General features: G+C 37.0%; 1 protein-coding gene across 2 annotated transcripts in view; it reads left to right on the plus strand.

Moving 5' to 3' along the window:
• Window positions 1–14,003: 14,003 nt before the first annotated feature.
• The window catches only part of XIRP2 (xin actin binding repeat containing 2), a 300,619-nt gene continuing 291,494 nt past the window's right edge, over window positions 14,004–23,128 (plus strand). For both annotated transcript variants that reach the window (XM_060106699.1, XM_060106698.1), the window contains exon 1: window positions 14,004–14,420. In XM_060106699.1, coding sequence (XP_059962682.1) covers window positions 14,004–14,420 — 417 coding nt within the window. The remainder of the gene's footprint in view (window positions 14,421–23,128) is intronic.

Consider the following 23,128-nt stretch of genomic DNA (forward strand, 5'->3'; position numbering starts at 1 on the left):
CATCCTGAAAAGATAATTTGTCTCCACTAAAAATTCAAAATTAATTAAGTTTTGTAAATTCAAAATTAATTGACAATCTTTGAGGAAAGTTTTAAATGTGTTTTGATTTGTTTTAGTGTAGTACTCAAAAGAAATGTCTCTACTGAATGCCATTTCTCATACCACATGAAGAGGTTTTTCTGACACTGAAATACTTTCAAAGTTCCACGTATTTCCTTTAAGATGTGATCTATACAACTTGCTCAGGTCAGGGAGAGCATTACGAGTCCCATTTTATTTCCAAGAGACTAAAGCTCAAGACCATGTGGTGGCTGAATGGAAAACGTAGGGCAACAGTCTCCGTGCACTTAGTCCCAGATCTGTATTCTTTGCTACTGCACTGCAAGCATGCCCACATTATCACATCCATTCTTATTACATGGTTCAGTCTCCATCACATTCACTTACTGAATAAGAAGGTGATTTTGATTTTCTTTTTCTTGTTGTTGTCTGTCATTGCCTAAGGGGGGGAGAAACCTTATACATACATTTGCCTCTTTAATGACAGAATTTAAGCAATATCTACCTTCATGTCTCAGATGGGCTTATCTTTGCATTATATGATGAATTACCAAGTTTCCATTTTCCCTTGATGTGCATGTGTTTGGGGGGTTGGGGTGTACAGAGGGTAGAAGCAACAGGGATTGAGTGCCCTTGCCTTTAACACCACATACGAACATTCTCTTCACCAAGAAGGCTATTTAATTTATTTTTATCAAATCTGGTCATTTATTTACCAGTGTACTTTCTACACTTTCTGATTACTATTTGCATGATTTTTAATGACAAGTTTTTCTGGATTTTTTATTGTAGCTATAAATATATATGTAAACTTTACCATTTTAACCATTTTTAAATGTACAGTTCAGTGACATTAAGTGCATTCACACCATTGTGCAACCATCACCAACATCTATCTCCAGAAATTTTTCATCATCCCAAACTGAAACTCTGTACCCATTAAACAATAACTCTTTATTCATTCTCTCCTCCTCTCAGCGCTCATAACCGCTATTCAATATTCTTTCTCTATGAATTTGACTCTTCTAGGTACCTCATATTCGTATAATGTATAGTATATTAGTATAAAATCTTTCACTTAGTATAATGTCTTCAAGTTTCATCCATGTAACAGCGTATGATACCAGAATTTCCTTCCTTTTAAAGGCTGAATACTATTCCATTGTATGTTTATGCTACGTTTTGCTTATCCATTCATCTGTTGATGGATACCTGGTTTATTTCTACCTTTTGGCTGTTGTGAATATGCTGCTATGAACATAGGTGAACAAAAATCTGCTTGAGTTCCTGCTTTTAATTCTTTTCAGTATGTACTCTGATGTGGAATTGTTGGATCACATGGTAAATGTGCATTTAATTTTGGGGGGAACCACCATGCTGTCTTCCAGAGCAGCTGCACCATTTTACGTGCCCTCCAGCAATGTACAAGGGTTCCAATTCTTCCATACTTTCACTAACACTTACTATTTTCTATTTTTATATGTTGTTTTTATAAATGCTTTATAACCATTTAGCATAGTACCTTTCCTATAGTAGGCTTCCACAAGCATTTATTGCATTAATGAATGATGTTGTATCTTCTTCATTTCATTGATACTTCTGTCCATGTAGCAAAGTATTTTTTAAATCCGGCATCTATGGGCATCAGAATCACTTGTGGTGCTTTGTAAGAAGGCAGATTCCCAAGACCACATTCCAGGCGTATTGAATCTGGAACTTCCTAATTGGGGCTTTAGGAATCTGCAGTGTCAACAGCATCTCAGATGATGCTGGTGCACAATAAAGGTAAGAAGCAGTGCATTTGACCAGACTGTAAACCCTAGAACGTGGGACTGATCATTTCTAACCCTTTGGCAGCTTCCCACAATACACTCTAAAACTCTATTTTTCTATTATCAACATTGAGATATGTATTTTAAACCTCACAAGAGCAAGTTTTGGATGGTTGTTTTTCTACAGATGTATTCTGTATGTGAGAGTGGTAGAAGCCCGCCTATGTGACAGATCATGAGCTTTGTGCTAAATAACAGGTATTGTCTGGTATCCAGCCTGCTTGGGATAATCCATGAAACATTTAATGAATATCTTCTTTTATTAAATACTAATTATCCACATCCTGCAGACAGTTTCCTGGGATGCTGTGAGATCGGTCCTTTGAGGATGGGTTTTTGTTCTATAGAATTTGGAAACAAAAGCTGCTTCAATCAGCCTTTACCTGGCAAACCTTGTAAGCTGAGTACCCAGCACAGGCAGGGGTTATGGTCGAGAGTGCACTTCTCTCTTCCATGACTTACTAAATAATGTAGCTCCCAGAGCTAGCAATGAGAGATTTGGTGTCTTGTAACTGCTATCTAGCGACGTATGTCCATCATGCTTGATGTTCATTAGTTAGATGAGATCAGTGAGTTAAAGAACTGTTAAATTTGTGTTTTCCTTTAATGGATATGTAACTGTGGTAGCCGAGTCACAGGACAGGAACTTGACAGAAAAGGACATGGCGGTAAGATAAGCTTATTGCAAATATACAACTTCATAAATTCTTTTAATAACTTGTCTTAGCTAGGTGCTTTGCCAGTTCGCTTAATAAATGTGAATGAGGAGATGAAAGAAAAATAAACAAATACATTATTCCTATCTTTCTCTTCACGTATCTGAATTATGCATGCATCTTATTAGTGGCAAATTAAGTAATGTACTAATTTTAGGTATATTTTCAGAAGGAAAACAAATTGAAAACCTGTTTTGATGAAGTTAGAAGAGCCAAAAAACAATTAATGGAATTGGCAACATCTAATATTAAGGCTTTATTAGATTTTTTTAGTATTCTTTGAAACTCTTAATTCATTTCTTTCAAATTCTTATCAGGTAGATGCTCAGCAACTATTTGCCAAAACTAATTAAAAGTTCCCTCCCCAAAATAGCTCAATTAATTTTTTTGACAAACATTTTTAGTCATTGCCTTTAGGACTTTTTTCTCTGAAAAAAAAAATGAGTATTCTCTGAGACTATTTCTCAGTCACAGCAAAAATACTGAATGATTGGTAACAGAAATATAACCAAAAGAGAAAAATAAATTACACAATATTAGTGTTATAAACCTAATACTAGGGATTCTTACCCTTTTTGGAAGGTGCTAGTTTAACGTATTTCCCTAACCTTAACTTGCTTTCTATAGTTGCAAGACTGAGGATTTCCTTGGCAGAGAATCTAGCTCAGTGACGACAGAAATTTGGCAGGTTCTTGGAAACCTTTTGTTTTGTAGTTTGAAACTGCAGTTTGCTGACGCTGATATGCCTCACAATCTTCTTATGCTCTGTCCTCTTGTTGGGATCATTAGCTACTGTTTTTAAAGGAGGCTAGCATTATATTGCGAAATATTTTCCCCTTCCAGGCAGATAGCTGTAGTTAACCAAAGACAAGACGCCCACAAAGAAAAGTTCTATCGCACAATACATTTTTATTCTACTCTGGTATCTTTTTTATTCTTAAATTGTTAGAGCCTTCATTTTGATTAACAGAAAGTTTCCTAACTTTGTCTGGTATGAAAATTGCTAAAATATATGTGAAAAATATTTTTATATTGTAGTCATATTTTAGGGCTTCAGGAGAAGCCCTAGATTCTACTCTGATTTCTGAAATGCAATGTTTAAGAGGATTGTAGGTGTTGGAAAAAAAGCAAATTGATTTATGACTGAAATTATTGTATGAAACAGCTTTGTCCTGCAATTCAGACCCTCTGCAGCATGCTATGTGTTCAGAACTTCAAAATAAACATTAAATAATTGGACAGAGTGAAATAGGGTTAAATAACCTCCTGAAGAATTCCATCTTCCTGCATCTGGCAAAAGGCTTTCCATCCAGGTCCCCACAGGAAATAAGTGGAAGAGGCTTCCCAAGTTCCTAAAGCTGAGTTTGTATTCTTTTCCATAGTAACCTTTGGCTGGTTACTTGATGTAGACTGCCATAATTTTTTAGCAATGGAAATGACATCACCTACAGTCAGGCTCAGGCATCATTTCATAGAAGCAATATAAATATATATACATAACCACGAGAGGGAAAAAGGAGGGATCACATACTGATTCTGGGGAGGCTTTGGTAGTACTGTAATTTAAAACAGAGATGACTGCAGTAAACTGACTCTTGGGTTTAAATTACCTTCAATGGCTATTCTCTGCTTAGTGAAAACTGAGAATATTGGAATTTGATGCTATAAATATTAGAGTAATGTGTGGGAAATTTTAAAATATTTCAGAAAAATCTATAATTGTTTCAAAAGGCATTTTTTTTTCCCCATGGAAGGAGGTAGACAGTTTAAAGCTGCTAAAGACAATATTTTTTTCTTTAAGTGTGGGAAAGCCAATTTCCTCAAATCCCAGTACACTAACACAATTATTTTTACTTTTGAAAATGCTTTCAGTTCTTGAACATATGCATATATTTTGAATAATGAAATATATTCACTTTCATGTATTTATTTGCTTAATGTTATACTGTAAATTTATTTCAATATTTCGATGCTCTCTTCCTACTTACTAGTTCAGATGGCTACATAATTTCATTGTGTAACTTGACTATAATTTATTAAAACATTCCTCATGCTTTGAACTTTAGTGTTTTCTTTTATAATGACTATAAAAATTCTGCAAAGGACATTTGCATATAAAGAAGGTTCTTCTATTAAATTTTTACTTTAGGATAAATTTTCCTTTTTGGACATATAGGTCAAAGTTGTCAGCACTTTTGTCACCCGTGCCATATATCAGGCTGTTTAAAATTTTTCATTTGCTATCATTATATGATAATCATATATCTCTTAGATCTGGAAATGTATTTCAAATTGATAAATAACTCTGCTTTTAACTTGAAACACTCTTAGAAGAAAATTATACCAAAGCATGTTTTTAAATACAAGCAATGAGAGTTATGATTTTCAAGAAATCTTAGTAAATCAACCATCTGAGACTATTTACAAAGCTTGTTTAAAATTTGACTTCAGGGAATTTCAGTGGAGCAGAAAAGCATTTGGTAATTTTTCTTCTCACTAAGAGTTACTCAGAGACTTAATTTTTCTTTGAGCAAATTGGTGTGCTTGACAGGCAAAAATCATTGCTGTTGTCGTTCATGAAATATGCCACAGACCTTATGTATTATATATTAATATAATTATATATTATATTATTATTATAATTAGAAATAAGCTCAGTGTTACAGTAGCAGAGGCAGGAGATAATTCTTACAATTACAGAGATCACAAGGTATAAGAACACTTTTGTAAGAGTCCAGTTTTTAATGCATTGACAACTTAATTTTAGATATGGCTTTCCTTGCCTTGCTTAAAATTTCTCCCTCTACACACCTGATACTCTTTTACATGAAATAGCAGATCACCTAGCAGCAACAAGAACTCAAAACTTTGGAATCCTCATGTGAATGTTAGTTCATTTATACAGTATACTTAATCTTGGCAGATTTTATCTCTGCCAGTCCATGCAAACGATGGACTCTTTATTAGTGTTTCACAAGTATGGATTTCAGATCACCTCCCTTAAAATCACCTCAGATGCTTATGAAATAGTGAGCCACAACATCTTTGACAAGTCAGGAATGGCTCTTCAAGAGGGTCATGCCTTAAGTTGAGACCAGAAGCATAATTAGGAGGTACCAGAACATAGAGGGAAGAGTATGGAGGCAGAAGGAACAACATTTGCAAATGTCTTGTGGAAGGAGAGAAAATAAGGAACACATGAGACTGAAAGCATAAGGTGATGAAATCCCAGAGAGAGAGGATGATAGAGGAGAAACTTGGTTAAAAATCCATTAAATCACTAAAACCATCCCCTAAACAAGGAAAAATGCAGAGTCCATTTACTGAGGTTAGACCAAAACATTTTATGTGTCATATGTGACAGTGCAAGGCAGCATGCATTTCTATGGAAATGACAACATTGGATGTATTATGCCCTAATGTTTTTTTCCCAACTTATCAGTTAATCCTGCTGCTGTGGACGTTTTTCAGTTTTACCCTACCTCAATCTGCCTAGCTAAAACCTTGGTCTTAATGACTCGACTTAGTGATGCCTGACTTAGGGATGACATTCACTTGACACATAAAACCAAAGTCCAAAATTCCTAAACTCAAGTTGTTCTTGAGCATTGCTCACCTGGGTGACTAGATTCTACAATACCCACAAACAGGCCTCTGGATATGTGAACACAAGTAAATCCTGCGTGAATCAAAGTTTGTCTCACTGAATGTGAAAGGAGAGGTCTCTCTAACCAATTGGCAACCTTTGTAGCATAGTCACAGGGATATCACCTACATAGCTCCTGGGGATCTTCATTTCAACTCAGTTTTTTAAATTAAATTTTTATTTAATTTTAGCTACATTTTAATTCAGTGATTTTTGTTGTTATGAAACATACAGTTATCTTCCTCCATTCATACATACCCAGATTCTGGTTTATTATACAGTTTCCTCAATGCTAGGAAAGTCTCTCATTTTAGACATAAATGTTGTGGCCTATCATGTGGTCTTTAACAGATGCCCACTGTTTTTTAACAAAATAAAAATACAAAAAAGTATTTGTTAAATATAATAATTATTAATACAAATACTCTTTAAAAACTTGTCAAAAATCATGACTGAGATGAATGATTAATTTCTACTACTACATATATACTAAGAAGGAATCTGAGGCTTACCATCTATAGTTAGTGACTTTTGCCTTATGTCAACATTTTTCAAAATGGCTTTGATGAAAGACAACACTTGAGGTAACTATGGGCAATTTATGATAAAAGATCCTCTTGTTAAATAAGTTTAAAAAATCCTAAATTACTTAGGCTTCTTTTTGTCTCAAAGATTTTTCAACAGCCTTTAATCTGGAAGTGCACATTATAGTTCTCTTAGAACTGGGTGAATATTAAGCTTCTTAAACTCATTTGTCTAGATAATCCTTGCTGTAATGGTTTCTGAAAAATGTCATGGAAGACTAGAGTTCAGTGGGACACCCCAGCACACTTGGTCACAAGGGGAACAGTGGCATGTATCATCATGACAATACTGAAAACATGTGGCCTCATGACCTACTGTTGGAATTAGGTAGTAGACATCTCTTACTGAACAAGAGTATTATGGCAGTGTGGAATCAAGAAACAGAAGCCACACAGAAGGTTAAACAGGAGAAGTTTAATATAAAGAATTAACAACTACAATGAAAGTGTAACCATAATATATAAGGAAACATTATATGATACCCTAGGGCTGAGGTAGAGTAACCAAGGAAAGACAAATTCACAAAGGGTTCAGAGACCCTTGGAGAAGGTGTGGTCAGCCCCTGGAGAACAGAGAAGCTTCTGGTTTAGCTAGGCTGGGGCTGCTCTGGAGTTTCTAGACAAGCAATAGGCCACCCTCCAGGGTGTATCCTCAATGGGTGATTAATAGCTGGTAACAAGGAAATGCAGTGGGAATCAGAGTGTCTGTGTAGGTAAGAGGACTTCAGAGGACAAGGATTGTGCAGGGGCTGGCAGAGGGAACAGCAAATTAGTGTTTATCTCCTGGGCCACAGTCAGTCTGCATGAAGGCTGCTCAAGGTCTCCTAGAATCAATAACTGCTCCCTCTGTGACCCTCCAAGCCACAGGCAGCTATGGGATTTGTTTCCATGTTGAGAGGGCTATGGAAAGATTTTTCCCAGGCCAAGGCTATAAGATCATGAGGGGTGGCATTCCATTTCTGTGACTGGACAGGCTCCACTGGGTTTTCTCACATTCTCCTAACCCCTGACACTCCACCCATGCAGCACCTTGCTGTAAGCCCTTCCTGCTACAATGTCCCTCCGGCGCCCTCTACTGAGAAAGTTAAACATCGTAAAGGAGAAATGCTTAAAGAGATTTAGTCATTTATGATGGAGCGTATATTTAAGGGTACACTTGCAGGTGAGTGGCAATAAATTGACAACTGACACAGCATGTCGCTTACCATTCATAATGGTGGCCTGTGTAGCAGAGTACCTTACCATCTGTCACTGCGCAAGAGGAATGCTGGTACATCTATGTTTCTCACCCTCCCCTCCAAGTGGAATAAAATCTGGAGGCGTGACTACCAAATCCCTGGTTTATTTGTTTGGTTTTAAACATTTTATTTTGAAATAATTCTAGGTTCATAGGAAGTTGCAAACAGAGTACAGAGTGAACTCGTGCGCCCTGTACCCAGTTTCTTCCAGTAGTTCCATCTTACATTACTATGGAATATTCTCAAAAACAGGAAGTTGACGTTGGCACAATGTGTATATATATTTTCACGCCATTTTATCACACGTGTAGATTGTTGTACTTTCATTGTAGTTGTTAATTCTTTATAATCAAAGAAATCAAGACACAGAACTTTTTCACCTCCACACAGATCTCGCTTCATAGTCAAACCCACCTGACCCCCATATTCATAACCCCCGGCAACCACTAATCTGTTCTGCATATCTATAATTTTGTCATTTCAAGAATGTTATATAAATACAATCATACAGTATGTGAACTTTCTGAGATTGGATTTTTTCACTCAGCATAATGCCCTTTCATATATATATATATTCAGTTAATGATTTTTATCTACTCTGTAATCGCTATCTTTTTTTTTTTTTTTTTTTTTTTTCTTTCCTGCGGTACGTGGGCCTCTCACTGCCGCGGCCTCTCCCGTTGCAGAGCACAGGCTCCGGACGCGCAGGCCCAGCGGCCATGGCTCACGGGCCCAGCCGCCCCGCGGCACGCGGGATCCTCCCGGACCAGGGCACGAACCCGTGTCCCCCGCATCGGCAGGCGGACTCTCAACCAATGCGCCACCAGGGAAGCCCTGTAATCGCTATCTTTTAATTAGTCTTTTTAGACCATTTACATTTATGTAATAATTGATGTTATCGGGCCTGCTGTTTTATTTTGTTTTATCTTTGTTCCCTCTGCTTTTTGTTTCTCCCTTTACTTCTTCATGCCTTCTGTGAGTTATTGGAATACCTCAGAATCCATTTTGACTTATCTATAGTGCATTTTAACTTATCTCATATGTGATGGACTTTTTTAAGTGCTTTCTCTAGGTATCATGTTATACATATATAAATTATCACAGTCTATTGGCATCCACATTCTCCCAGCTTGAGTGAAGGTAGAAACTTTACCTCCTTTATCCCTTCACTATCCCTAGTGTATAATATAATTATCTTAAATAAATCCTCTACATATACTGAGTACCATATCAGATGGTGTTATACTTATTGCATCTACCATCAACATAATTTAGAGGACTCAAGAGGAGAAAGTCTAATGTATTTATCCATGATTTTGCTCTTGATGTTGTCCTTTCTTCATTCCTGGTGTTCCCAAATTTCTTCTTTTATAATTTCCTTTGTATTTCAAGAACTCTCTTAGTCATTCTTAGAGTAAATTTGGTGGTAATGAATTCTTGTAGCTTTTCTTTGTCTGAGAATGTTGTCATTTTGCCTTCATTTCTGAAGGTTAATTCTGGTAGAAATAGAATTCGGGGTTGGCAGTTATTTTCTATTAGCATTTGAAAAATATTGTGCCACTTCCTCCTAGACTCCATGGTCTCTGATAAGATAGCCACTGTCATTCAAATTGTTTTTCCTCTATAGGTAAGGTGTCATATTTTTCTCACTGATTTCAACATTTCTTATTTTCTCAAAATTTTGTTTTTCTGAAATTTGGTTTTGATGTGTCATAAGGATTAGCTCAGCTTTTTTTTTATTATAGTTTCATATCTTTTGCTAAATTCAGGAAAGTTTCATCCATGATTTCTTTGAATGTTCTTCAGCACCACCATCTTTGTCCTCTTCTTGGGACCCCAATGACATGAATGCTAGATCTTTTTTTTTTACGGTCTCACTCGTCTCTGATGTTCTATTTTTTTCACTGTATTTTCTTTGTGTTGTTTACATTGGGCAGTTTCTAATCATTCTATATTCAAGTTCATTGATCCTTTTCTTTTGTCCTTTCCATTCTGCTGAGACTATCCAGTGAGATTTTCTTTTCCTTTTTTTTTGGTTATTTATATCTCAATTCTAAAATTTCAATTTGGTTCTTTTTTTCTTTTTAATCTTCTATTTGCTAAGCCTTTTCCATTTAAACATTTTTTAAAGTCGGTTGTAATTATTCATTTAGCAATTTTATGATGACTATTTTAAAAGTCAGGTAATTCCAGATATCTGAACCATCTCAATGTTGGTGTCAGTTGATTGTTTTTCTCCTTCACGTTAGGTTTTCCTGGCTCTTGGTATGACCAGTGATTTTCAATTGTATCTGGACACTTGGGCATTTACGTTATGAACTTTGGATCTTACCTAAATCTGTTTCACAAGATGAAGGGAGGAGTTGCCTCATTATTGCCAAGTGGGGTTGAAGTTCAGTTTTCCCAGTTAGCATCCTTTGACTCCCTGGAGAGGGGTGATCCACTACTGTTAGGTGGAGGTGGGATTTCACTGATATCACCCTGGCTGTCTGGGAAGGGGAGAGCTCCCCCTTTATTGCTCTCCATGTAGCCCCCACTGATACCACTGCTAAAAGAGAGGCCTCACCAACAGTGAATATTGGTGATAGTTCTAGCTGCCAACTGTCCTCTGATGCAGACAAGGAAGGGGAGAAATGTCTCATTACCACTAGGTGGTGCAGAAATACATGATCCTTACATGGCCTCCACTGATATCTTAGAGAAAGGTCTTATTACCATCAAGTGGGTATGAAAATACTGGCTCCTCACCCAGTTTTCTCTGATACCATGGTTGTGGTGGTAAGGAGAGGGGAATCAGTGAGGGGCAAAGTCACTGGTGTTTGTGATAAATATATATTTGATCTTTGTCCCTAGTTCCTGGCATGCAGCTCCTAAAACTCTTGGAATCTCTGGAGTGATGAATGTGTTTTGTATGCTGATGAGATGACTGGTGGCTGGGGGCCCTTGATAGCTTCACAATGAGGGTTGCTAGCCAGAAACACCAAAACATGATTAGAAGGTGGAAACTTTTAATCACCCTCCCTGACCTCCAAGGAGGAGAGAGGGGCTGGAGATTGAGTTAATCACCAGTGGCTAATGATTTAATCAGTCATGCCTATGTAATGAAACCTTTGTGAAAACTCTTTAAATGATGGTTTTGGAGAGCTTCTGGGTTGGTGAATATATCAAAGTGCTGGGAGGGTGGCATACCCCTTCCTCATACTTGCCCTATGCATCTTTTGCATTTGGCTGTTCATGAGTTGTATCCTTTAAAATAAACAGGTACATTTAAGTAATGTACCTTCCTGAGTTCTGTGAGCCATTCTAGAAAATTACCAAACCTGAGAAGGGGGATCATGGGAACCCCTGATTTGTAGCCAGTTGGTCAGAGGTACAGGTGTCAACCTGGGACTTGTAACTGGCTTTTGAAGTGGGGGCAGTCTTGTGGAACTGAGACCTTAACCTTTGGAATTTGTGCTAATGCCAGATAGTGTCAAAATTAAATTGAACTTTAGGACACCCAGTTGGAGTCCAGAGAGTTGGAGAATTGGTTGATGTGGGGGAAAAACCCACACATATTTTGGATATATTTCATTATTTGCCTGACATATAGCAATTATTAACAGCTTTGCTAACTTTCCCCTTTCCTATTTCTTAGCTAGAGAGAGCAGGCTATTCTTAGGGAATTTTGTTTGTTCCCATTGGAGTCTTTGGGTTAGTGGCTCTTTGAGCAACATGTCCTGGATATATAAGACTAAAAGAAAACCCAGGGAATTCACCACCATCTTGTTCCTCAAGTGCAAAAGTTCCTAGGCTGTCTGCCTTCTCTCTACCTTTCAAAGTCCTCGTTTCTTTTTACATATTAGTTCCAGTGTTTTTAGCTATATTTAGAAAGAGGAATTGAGAAAAATATGTCTATTTCATCTTTATCTAGAGCCAGAAGTTCCAAATCAGTTTTGAATGTTTGGATCGCCTTTTCTATGTGAGAAAAATGGTTTTCCTCCTCCATTTGCCAATTTTTTTCCTCCCAACTTTCCATTCCTAACTATATAAGGTTGGCTCAGAAGCAATTCTTTCATTAAATAACCTCATGAGGTCACTATTACCAGCTGTGACAATGTTCCCACCATTGCTATTAAGATCTTTTCTGAAGTCCATTTGCACATGAGACACAGGCATTTCCAGCATATGTTGATTAGATTCTCAACATATGCTGATCATTTTCCCAAACAGATATTCAGGTCTTATTGGATGCTACTGTTTTATTGAGACTTTCTATAATAAGAGACTAATTCAAATTTATTAATTAGCAATTTATTAAAGCCAAATTTTCTGGTCTGTTCAATCTGTGGATTTGTGGCTTAAAATACCCTCTTTCTTCCTGAAAGCTTTCCTATATAGGAGGCTCCTGTTTAGCATAAATATTTGAGTGATTAAAATGATTTAGCCAGAGATGGGGCTGGGAGTGGAATTAACAGCTATTGGGGGTCTAATTCACACTAGACATTTTATGCATTATCTAATGTATTCCTCAAAATAAAGCCATAATGTATATAAATCCACTTTACCAATGAAGCTTTTGCAAGGTCACACAGTTAGTAAAACCCAACCTGGGACTGAACTCCTGCTCTAAGTATAGAGCTAGCCAGCAATCCATGAAGCATTAGTGGATAGAAAACATTTTTTTTAAAGTGAAGGATATTAGAGTAGAAAATATCACCAGACATTTCACATAGTAAGGGAAAGTATTATTTAATGAAAACAAAAGTTTGTTTCATATATATATATATGTATATAAATTTATTAATGTTGTATGTGTGCTGAGTCCCATTGCATAAAATGTTTTTTATAATGTGGTTGGCAGTCAAAGAAGTCTGGAGCCATTGTATTAGGTGACCTTTTGAGATACTTTCACTTAACCTAAGTGAGGTTGTTTACCATACCCACTGTGCTAATACTTTTCCAAGAAAATGCATCATCCCTCAAGAGCAGAATTTATTTTTTGAAGCCCCAAATTTGCAGTCTAGAATCTCTGGGTTACAACAGAAACTAGCTATTTCTATGATAAAAATTCATGCTAGTGTATAGTTCTTGATGCCTATGATTTTGGTATGTGTGTGTATATGTGTTTGTTTCTGGTAAAAGTGCAATCTACCATTTGATTTTTTTTTCTACTTACCACTAAACTCTATAACAAAGTTAAATTTTAATCACTTTCATAATGAGATATGAATTAAAGTAAAAAAGAGACATTACACTCCAGTGGTTAAAAGGGAAGATACTGGAGTCACGCAGGTGTATTTCAAATCCAGGCTCTGTCACACAGAATCCTGGGCAAATTACTTCTCAACATCCTTACCTGGAAAATAGTGTTCATAGTAGACACTAACTCCTTGTGAGAATGTTGGGATTAAAATGAGATATACATATAAATTATTATCAAAGTGTTTTTCTTATAGCAAAAATGTAGTAACTTTTAGCTATTAGTCCATTACTTTTAAAGTAATACATTTGCAGAAACCAAGAAAATCCTGAATGGTTACAAGCAGGAAACAAACCCCTTTCATTCCTGTTGGACATGTTAAATTGTTCTTTTCTCAGAACATACTAAATGATGAGTGAATATTGCTCAAATTTTACTTTGTAAGTAATTACTGACTGATTTTACATAGAAAGAAAAGGGAAGAAAATCATGTTTTCCTAGTTTTGTCTCTTTAGAGTCAAATGTCCTCGGCTGTATGAATCAGTCCCCTCCATAATCTAATTCTAGGTTAACTGACATAGCTTTGTAGGGTCAAGAGCCAGAAATTATACAGCAAAGCTGGATTTCTACACTGAAATACAAATTCCAAGAGCTGGCACTCCTAAACACAGTGTTTGGAAAATTACTCACATGCATATCTTTGACGAAAGGACTTTTGATATTGCAGGACAACCTGGCATCATCGATGTTCCCTATGCAGAAGGGCTCCCTGAACCTCCTGCGGCAGAAATGGGAGTCCAGTGATTACCAGAAAAATGAGTGTAGTTCCAGGGGCAGTCGCTGCAGGCTCTTCCAGCCTCAAGAAAACAAATTGCTTGAACCTGAAGGAGAGGTAGCTTCAATGCCTGGACCTCCAGATCCCCCAAGTCTGCCCCGCAGTGTCGGAGAAGAGATGTTGAGCTCAGAGCCTGAAGAGAAGTTTCCTGAGGACAAGAGTGACAACTCCAGGGACTATGGCCAGCCAGAAGTGCTGAAGGAGGATTCCTTGAGTGGTCGGCGCAGGATCGAACGCTTCTCCATTGCCCTTGATGAGCTGAGGAGTGTGTTTGAAGCTCCTAGGAGTGGAAACAGACAAGCCGGACCAGCTGAGTATGGCCAGAAGGTAAGGAGCCGTTGCTTGAGAGTCCAAATTTACAGTAGACAAGCAAGGCAGCTTGCCTAGTCTGCCATTTATTTCTAAGCATGTGATTTTTTCCCCCTCACTACTATTCTAGACAGATGTCCTGAAGCAACCATGTAATACAGTGTGAAATGTGGCATCCTCTGTTATTGACTTCCTTTATGGTCTGTTCCAATGGGGACCCGACCTCCTTTCACTCCCATGAAAACAGCTCTGATAGGCCCTTTTATACTGATGTTTCTTTATGTACGTGCCTTGTTTCCACAGCTAAGTTGTAAGTTCCTTAGAGGCAAGAACAATTTCTTACCTGTCTTTGTACTTCAAACATCTAACAAATGGTGCTGCATTTAGCTAGAACTCCACGAGGATTTATCAGTAATGATGGTGAAATGGAACAAGTGAAGGCTCTGGAACCAACAGTGACTTAGATTTTAATCCTGAAACCTACTATTTACTTCTCTAGCTGCATGACACTTAACCTCGTAAATATAAATGTCTTAATCTGCTACTTCCCAGGGATCTTGTGAGAATTATCAATAATATGTGTATACCCACTGGGCATACAGTCTGGAGTATTTTGTGGTAGATAATGATTATGCCTCGGTGATTATGGTATATTATAATGTCACATCTAAAATATGTCTATTAGCTAAATGGGACATTTAATCAAATGCAGGAAATAGGATTAGCAACATTATTAACAAAGACCACATTTATACTTCTGTTGTCAATTAAGAGCAATAAATTGCTCAAATTTATTACACTCATTAGGACCCCTACATAAGAGAGTATATAGTTGAATTTCATAAAGAATTAATAAATGATCTCAGGTTTTCCATTGGGAAGCAAACTCCATGCTCTGTTTTTTTTTTTTTTTTTTAACCTAGTGACAGCTAACAGAGAGGCACAGTCCTATTCTTGTTAATGGATAATTAGCCTTCACTGAAGTCTTCACAGAAATAGAAAAATTTTCAAAATAAATTATTTTGCTAATACTTGCTCCCTTGTTTTATACTGGGACATATACAGTAGTTATGATGAGACCATTCTCGTATATCAAGAAACTCAACTTGGTTTAATGAGAATAAGGAATATGAAGTTATATTTATGAGGTTATGTTGAAACTAGATGATTTTTCAAAAAATACAACCGCTTACCAATCTCCAGTTTGAGGACTTTGTTTCCCTCCTTTTTACTCTACAGGTGCAATCCTCTTTGTTTATGGCTTGATGATATTTTTTAGTTGGATGTCTAGGGATTGGGGTACACTTAACGTAGATATTTACAGTGTCATTTATTTTCACCTTAATGAATTAAGAAAAGTAAAACCACAGAAAAGAGTTTCCATTCACTCTCTGTTGACTTTAGTGTAACAGTTTTGGACATTTACTCAAGATAATTGACAAAAGAAATGGCCAAAGGTAGAAGTCGTCATCCTTATAAATTATGTAATATAACCCATCCTCATCTGGAGCAGTACAAAATAGTAAAAAAAAAAAAAATTAATAAGGGTTTTTGGTTGAAATGTGAGATTCCTACTACTGGTATGCTATGTGATTTTTGGATCTGGTGCCTATAAAAATAATTATGGAAAGAAGTCAGATATGTGAAAACACTGTTTGGTTTACAAAAATGAAATTTGGTTAACATTTTTTTAAAATTTATTTTTGGCTGTGTTGGGTCTTCGTTTCTGTGTGAGGGCTTTCTCTAGTTGCGGCGAGTGGGGGCCACTCTTCATCACGGTGGTGGGCGGGCCTCTCTTGTTGCGGAGCACAAGCTCCAGACACGCAGGCTCAGTAGTTGTGGCTCACGGGCCTAGTTGCTCCACAGCATGTGGGATCTTCCCAGACCAAGGCTCAAACCCGTGTCCCCTGCATTGACAGGCAGATTCTCAACCACTGCGCCACCAGGGAAACCGGTTAACATATTTAATATGCTGTGTTCTGGGTATTCTAAGGTACTATGCCATAATATGGTATTTCCCTAAATGTATGAAACATGGATTGTACATTTAGAAATTTCTCATCTGCAGAGAGACACACATGAATTTTAGAATAACTTTATATAAATGAATGTTAATGTTTGCAGAACTCTCTATATAAATTCCATATGACTTCTAGAAGAAGAAGGAAAAAAAGAAAAGAAAAATGAGAATGCAATGAGGAATTAACTTACTTTCCTCCAGTGAATCATTTTGTGATGTTACTAAGCATGTGAAAAGAGTCCTAGCTCCCCTTAATTTAAAATTATATATTTCATGCAAAAGCTTAGTAATTATATACAACTTAACCCTTAACCCTTCGTTTCTATAGATATCTTTCTTCTTTCTCATATCAGTACTTTCTGTTATTATTATAAATTAATAACATTTATTTGCATAAATTATCCAAAAATATTCTAGCTACTTTATAACACTGATGCTTATATTTATGGAAGCTCTCTGTTGAGATACTGGTGATGTGGGGAAAGATATTCAATATTTATGATATTTAAAGCAAGGACAGAAAATAATTACAGATAAGAAAAGTTCTTGCAATTAGCAGATCATCTCATCAATAATAAACAAGAACTGCATTTTAATATTGCTGTAGAAGAAAACTTCAGCAAAAGGCACTTGTTAAGAAAAAGTTCATAAAATTATTGAGGTTCAGTCTAAGTTTACAGAATTTTTAAAGGCATGGAATCTTTTATATATACGTATACAAATTTACAGATATGCACACAAAGATATTTGTTTAAAGCATTTTCAGTGAACATAGGAGAAACATGTCTTTATTAAAAAGTGTCCATTAACAGATAGTTTAGAAAAGTATTTTGTTAATTGGAAAAAGGAACTATAAGAGCCAATATTGTTTTCTATAAGTAGGTAAGCTAATAAAAGAGAGATGATCTCCACTCCTAAAAGTATTCACTGTATTCCAGAGCTTTTGTTAAAACAATTTATCCTAATGTAATTGCAATAGAAAATTAATGAGAAAATCTTAAAATAATTTGCCAGCTGACATTTTATAATTTCCAAAGTGAGACACAGCCTATTGTTATCATTTCTAAAACACCTTATAAAAGCAACTTTGAATGAACTTTTAAACTGAAGATTTTTATGCTCATGAAGCAGACTGTAATTCAAAGACATAAATTCACACAGACATTACCCCAAATAAATGGTATGGAACATGATTTTAAAAGAGTTTTTAAGAATTTACACGAATCTAAGATTATAAATTTCGGAGAGAATGTCATATCCACTTGCAACACTAAGAAATATTAAACTGTTATTATATAAGGCAATGTATCCATTAGCATTTGCTGTGTAACCAGCCACCCCAAAATTAGCAGCTGTAAACAATAAGCATTTGTGATTGCTTACAAGTCTCTGGTGAGCTGGGAAGTTTATCTGGTGTTTTCTGGTCTCCCTCATACATCTATGGTCAGTGGCCAAGTCAGCAGGGGTCTGGCTAGTCTAGGATGGCTACAGAGCTGGGACGACTCAGCTCTGCCCCATGTGGTCCTTCCTCCTCCAGCAGGTTGCCCAGATTTATGCCCAGGTCATAGAAGTTTCAAGACAAATAGTGGAACTTCCCGAGGCCTCTGGAGGTCTTTGCTCAGAACTTACACATCATTTCTCCATATTCTATTTGCCAAAATAGTCACAAAACAAGCCAGATTTTAATGTGCTGAAATATACTTCACCTCTTGATAGGAGGAGTTGTAAACTTACATTTGCAAAGGTAAACAGATACAAGGAGAGGAACAATTGGAGCTACTTCGTAAACAATCTACCATAGGCAAGTTTACTTAAATACATTGAAGAATCAGAGTGGTTTAATATATCATGAATTAATGCAAATATTAGGAGGAGGACCTTACACAAAAGGATCCATGTTGACAATTATTTGTGGATAAAATTCATGTCTTATTCTTCTCTTAGATTCAGTTAATTGACTACACTGATGATAATTATTGTGGAAGGCAGAATAGTGGCTTCCCACAGATGTCCACATCCTGATCCCCAGAACCTGTGAATATGTTACTCATATGGCAAAAGGAACTTTGAAATGTGATTAAGTTAAGGATCTTGAGATGCAAAGATTCTCCTGAAGTATACCAGGTGAAAACCGGGTCTTTATAAGAGGGAGGCAGGAATGTCAGAGTGAGAGATAATCAGAGGAGATATGAGGACAGAAGCAGAGATGGGAGTAGTATAGGGCCATGACCCAAGCAATGTGGGCAGCCTCTAGAAACTGGAAAAAGCAAGGAAACCAGTTCCCCCCTAGAGCACCCCGAAGGAATGCTGCCCTAAAGACATTTTGACTTTAGCCCAGTGAAACTAACTTCAGACTTTGATATCCAGTACTATAAGATCATAAGTTTGTGTTGTTTTAAGAAACACAAATTTGTGTAGTGGTAATTTGTTACAGCAGCTATAGGAAACTAATACAGTTATATTGTAGGCTCTTCAAACATTGTTAAAAATGGTTGGGTAGTATATGATTTTGAGTTTTCCTTTGTTCTTCCCTGATGAACATATTCCTATGTTTCAAAATCAGATCTTGGCTTTCTTCTACATGTAGTCAATGATATGAACGCTTGTAACTTTAAGTAACCAGGCAACATTAATAAATATTAGTTTTGGATGATCTGTATTTGATATGCAACACATAGTCACCTAAAAGGATGAATTTATCAAGAAAGTTTGGCAAAATTACTACTACTACTACTACACTACTATAATAAAAGAAGAAGAAAAGAAAGAATACTTTAAGGGAACAAATAAACACAAAGCACTTGTGAGACACACTTGCTTTAGTTCATGTTTCTTCTATGGATGATAGAATTTATGTGGAATATACACACAATTTTTAAACAAAATCAACTCTTAACTCTGGGTAGTAAGTTCTGAATAGCAGCAGTGTTTAGACTAATTTGGAGCAGAACAGGTTGTACAAGTTCTTCCTTCTTTTTCTAAGTTCCTAGTTGCTGTCCATAATGCTGGGACAGTGAGACCACTGAGCAAGCCCCCCTAAAGGATCACTTCAGCCTTCACTGTGTAAATAAGGGGTTTCTTGCTTCAATTAATAATTAATTTTTGCCTTTATTCCATTCATGTTTTTAGACTCCAAATAATAAATGATCTGATTTTCACAGTAGATTACTTAGTGACTTACTTGTATTTTTAATGCACAGTTATGATCTTTCTCAAAAACCTCACTCACTTGTGCAATCAGGTTGAATTTACCTAATGTTCCAGCAGAGACTGTTGCTCGAATTCACTTAGGCCCTAAGTTGACATAGAGCATTCAAACATGAGCTGAACTTGATCAAACCCAGGAAGCACAATCACCCTATTCTAGCTAGTTGTGCTGCCTCAGAATGCATTAATTTGATCTATTGTATGATTGGAGGCTTAAAGGAGAACATGAAGACACAGGCTAAGGGACTGTGGACCTACATGTGCATCAGTGATTGAATAGGATATAAACAATTAAATATGGCATAGTTTCCAGAATGCTATTTTCATTCTCTCCAATAATCAAAGCCTCTGGTTTTTCATTTAATGACCAGTTTTTCATCTCCTACTTTTTAGTTCTGCATAAAATCAAGCCTTTAAAAGCACAGGTGAGTCATGGCTTGCAGTTTGCTTTCCCTACAAAATCACTTCATTAGATGCTTGAACTTACATTTGCTCCTTACACTTGGGCATGTGGGGACTCAGGGATTAATTTTTCTCTAATCTCAGAGAGCGGGAAGCACTACTCTTTGCAGGCAGTTACCTCTGTCACAGCCTCTGATTCTCCATCTCCCACCCTCCTGTCTCTTCAGTGTTTCTGAAATAATTTCTGTCAAGTGTGATGTATTTTGTAAAAACATCTAACAAGATGGAGGTTAGTACAATCCTGAAAATTATTGCTGAAATATCTGTCCACCAAAATCTCAAAAATATAGAGAAAAATGTATTTTTTCCTATGGGAAGAGTTTTAAAGATCTTTGAAGAAAGAAAATATTTTTTCCTTTGCCTGAAAAATGAGCAAGTAGATTTTGTAGAGCTGAATAAATAGTTTAATGAGAAAGATCACTCCATTTTTTTTTCTGTTAGAGGATATATTTTACAGAATTGTAATTTTCATTTCAGCATAGCATATAAAAGCATATTTGGTGACAAAGGATCAGCTGGAAACCTTGGCTCGGCTACTTCCTCATTGTGTGAACTTGAATGAGTTATTTCACCTCATTAATCCTTAATTTCACACCTATAAAATAAGGAAATTAATACAGCACAGGATTTTTGTGAAGATAAAGTTATGTAACACCTGAAAGAGAAGAGGTATTTAAGAGGTAGCACCAAATGAAATCTAAGAAATAACACCAAAGTAGCACCAAATTAATATTTCTTCTATTTTCTCTTCTCCAGTATCATTTGTGTAACTCAGTAAATGTCCTCGGAGAAAATATTTAATCTCAATGGGCTTTTGTTTTCTCACCTAAAGGCAGAAGCTTACACTCCATGGTTTCTAAAATTGGAAAAGTGCTTTGGGCGAAGCAGCTTTTATTTCAGTCTGACAACACCTTAGTCTTTTGCAAAGGCCCCACTAGAAGGGCTCTCACTGAGTGGAGCAAATGTTAATGAAACTTTCCAACATGGGTTACAATCCCATTTTGAGATGAAAAGACAATTTGTTAAATTACAGTTTTCAAAGCTTTATTAAGACCCTAGGCAGGGATATGTTTGCCACCTTCATTGTTCTTTCTGCTTTAAGAGAAGTCACTGGTACTTAGTCAAAAATCCAAATCCGAAAGAGATGAGACTTACATGGTATAAAAGTGTTTATTGTATTCACACACACACACAGAACAAATTAAACTTAGACTTCAGACACCACAAGGATGGGCCATATTTTGTTTCATTTTGTGCTGCTTTTTCTTCACAATATAATTTGTTTTTTCAAATATTTTTAGTGTTCTTTGGTTGTTCTTTTCCTCCATTTACATGTTTATTATTTTACTGCCTCCTGTGAAGTGTTTTATGTTAGTTGAAGAAAAGATAGCTCTGTGATCTGATGGTAACATTCCCAACTGAACATATCTGTGTGCCCTTAAAGACTTTCCGAGGAAACTGCCATCTCGTCTCATTTGTGTCTTGCAGTGATAAATGCAGTCACAATATGACTGTAGAGAATGTAGTGCCAGTAACCACAGAAAGATGTTAAGCAATATTGACTCACCTTCAACTGGGAGAACTGCTGTCAGGTCATGGATTGGCATTCTTTGATATTTTACTTGAAAAACTAGTGAGGGTTTGCACCCTTGTGTTATAAGAAAATTGATACCAGCTCTGCTGCCTCTGCTGCAAACCCACTTTCTTTTACCCACCCTCTCTCCCCCAGATGCTTAGCTGACATTTCTTCTTACTGACTGAATTAATTCTGTGAGTCCCACACATGACTCTTTTTCCCCTTTCCTGTTCTCCCATGGCTGATTTTCATAAGCTACCAGGTTTTTTGTTTTTGTTTTTGTTTGTTTTTTTTTTACCTTACCATCAGGATAAGCTAAAAGGAGAAATATAGAAAACATTACCTTGGGAAGGATGCTTAAATAGGGAGAATTTTGGTTTTTGTTCAGGGCCTTTGTCTCCACCAAGGGCCATGGAAATGACATTCTAATCACTGAACCGGCAGTCCAAATGCCATCTCATCCTCACCTTCTCCCTCTCCCTAGCCCACATCTGGTCACCTCCAGAGACTATGTCAAAGCAGTTTTGCCAGAACTGAGTTGATGAGATGAACACTTGATCTGGCATCTCCAAGCATGAAGCTGAGTGCTAGACAGCGCCTGACAGACAACTGGTCCAACAGGCATTTGAGCACCTCTTTGCAGACCAAATGGAAAGTCTGGTTCAAGGCTTTTATCAAGTAAACCCTAATCCTCATCATCGCTAAGCCCAACCTCACAATCAGTGTCACATGGCAATGGCACCTTGCCCAAGGGTTCCTGACCAGGTACTGAGCAACTGGCTCTGGCCCAAAGGCTGTGCAGAGGGGAGACTGCCCTAAGCCAAAATAGGGCAGTGAACTGCATACATGTGGGCCAGAAATCTGTAGCCTTCTAGGAGAAGGAAGACCCCAGGGCAGCACCTGGGGCTTCAAGCACGGAACCCTGGGGCCACAATCTGATGTCTACTAAGGTCCAAGTCTACAGCCAGCCGAACGCACCATTCCATTGCATATCCTTGGGGCCAATTGCTCCTGCAGGCACCTGCAAGGTGTTTAGAATTTGTCACAGGAGACCAGTGATGCTTGTTCCTGGAAACTTTGCCCCGAAGAACAGCCTCAGGGCTTTGCCTCTCTTTCTAATAACACAGGGATCCCTTCCACAACACTCTGACAGCTAAACTTCCATGTAGTGTGGACAGGCTCAGGAAACACACACACACACACACACACACACACAAACCCCAAGTGATCAAAATTAATATTACCAGTAATAAGATATATTGATATCATGTACCCCCTGAATGTACTATAAAGGGCAAAATACCACTCCTATGGTATTCTTGCCAAAACTATGTAATCTCCATTTAATCATGAGAAACATCATTTAAACCTGTGTATATGGGGATGATATAAAGCAGCTGGCCATTACTCTTCAAAAGTGGTAAGGCCATGCTAGACAAATACTGAGAAACTGCCACAGAT

The sequence above is a fragment of the Mesoplodon densirostris genome, chromosome 8 (assembly GCF_025265405.1).
Source record: "Mesoplodon densirostris isolate mMesDen1 chromosome 8, mMesDen1 primary haplotype, whole genome shotgun sequence".
Classification (NCBI taxonomy): domain Eukaryota; kingdom Metazoa; phylum Chordata; class Mammalia; order Artiodactyla; family Ziphiidae; genus Mesoplodon; species Mesoplodon densirostris.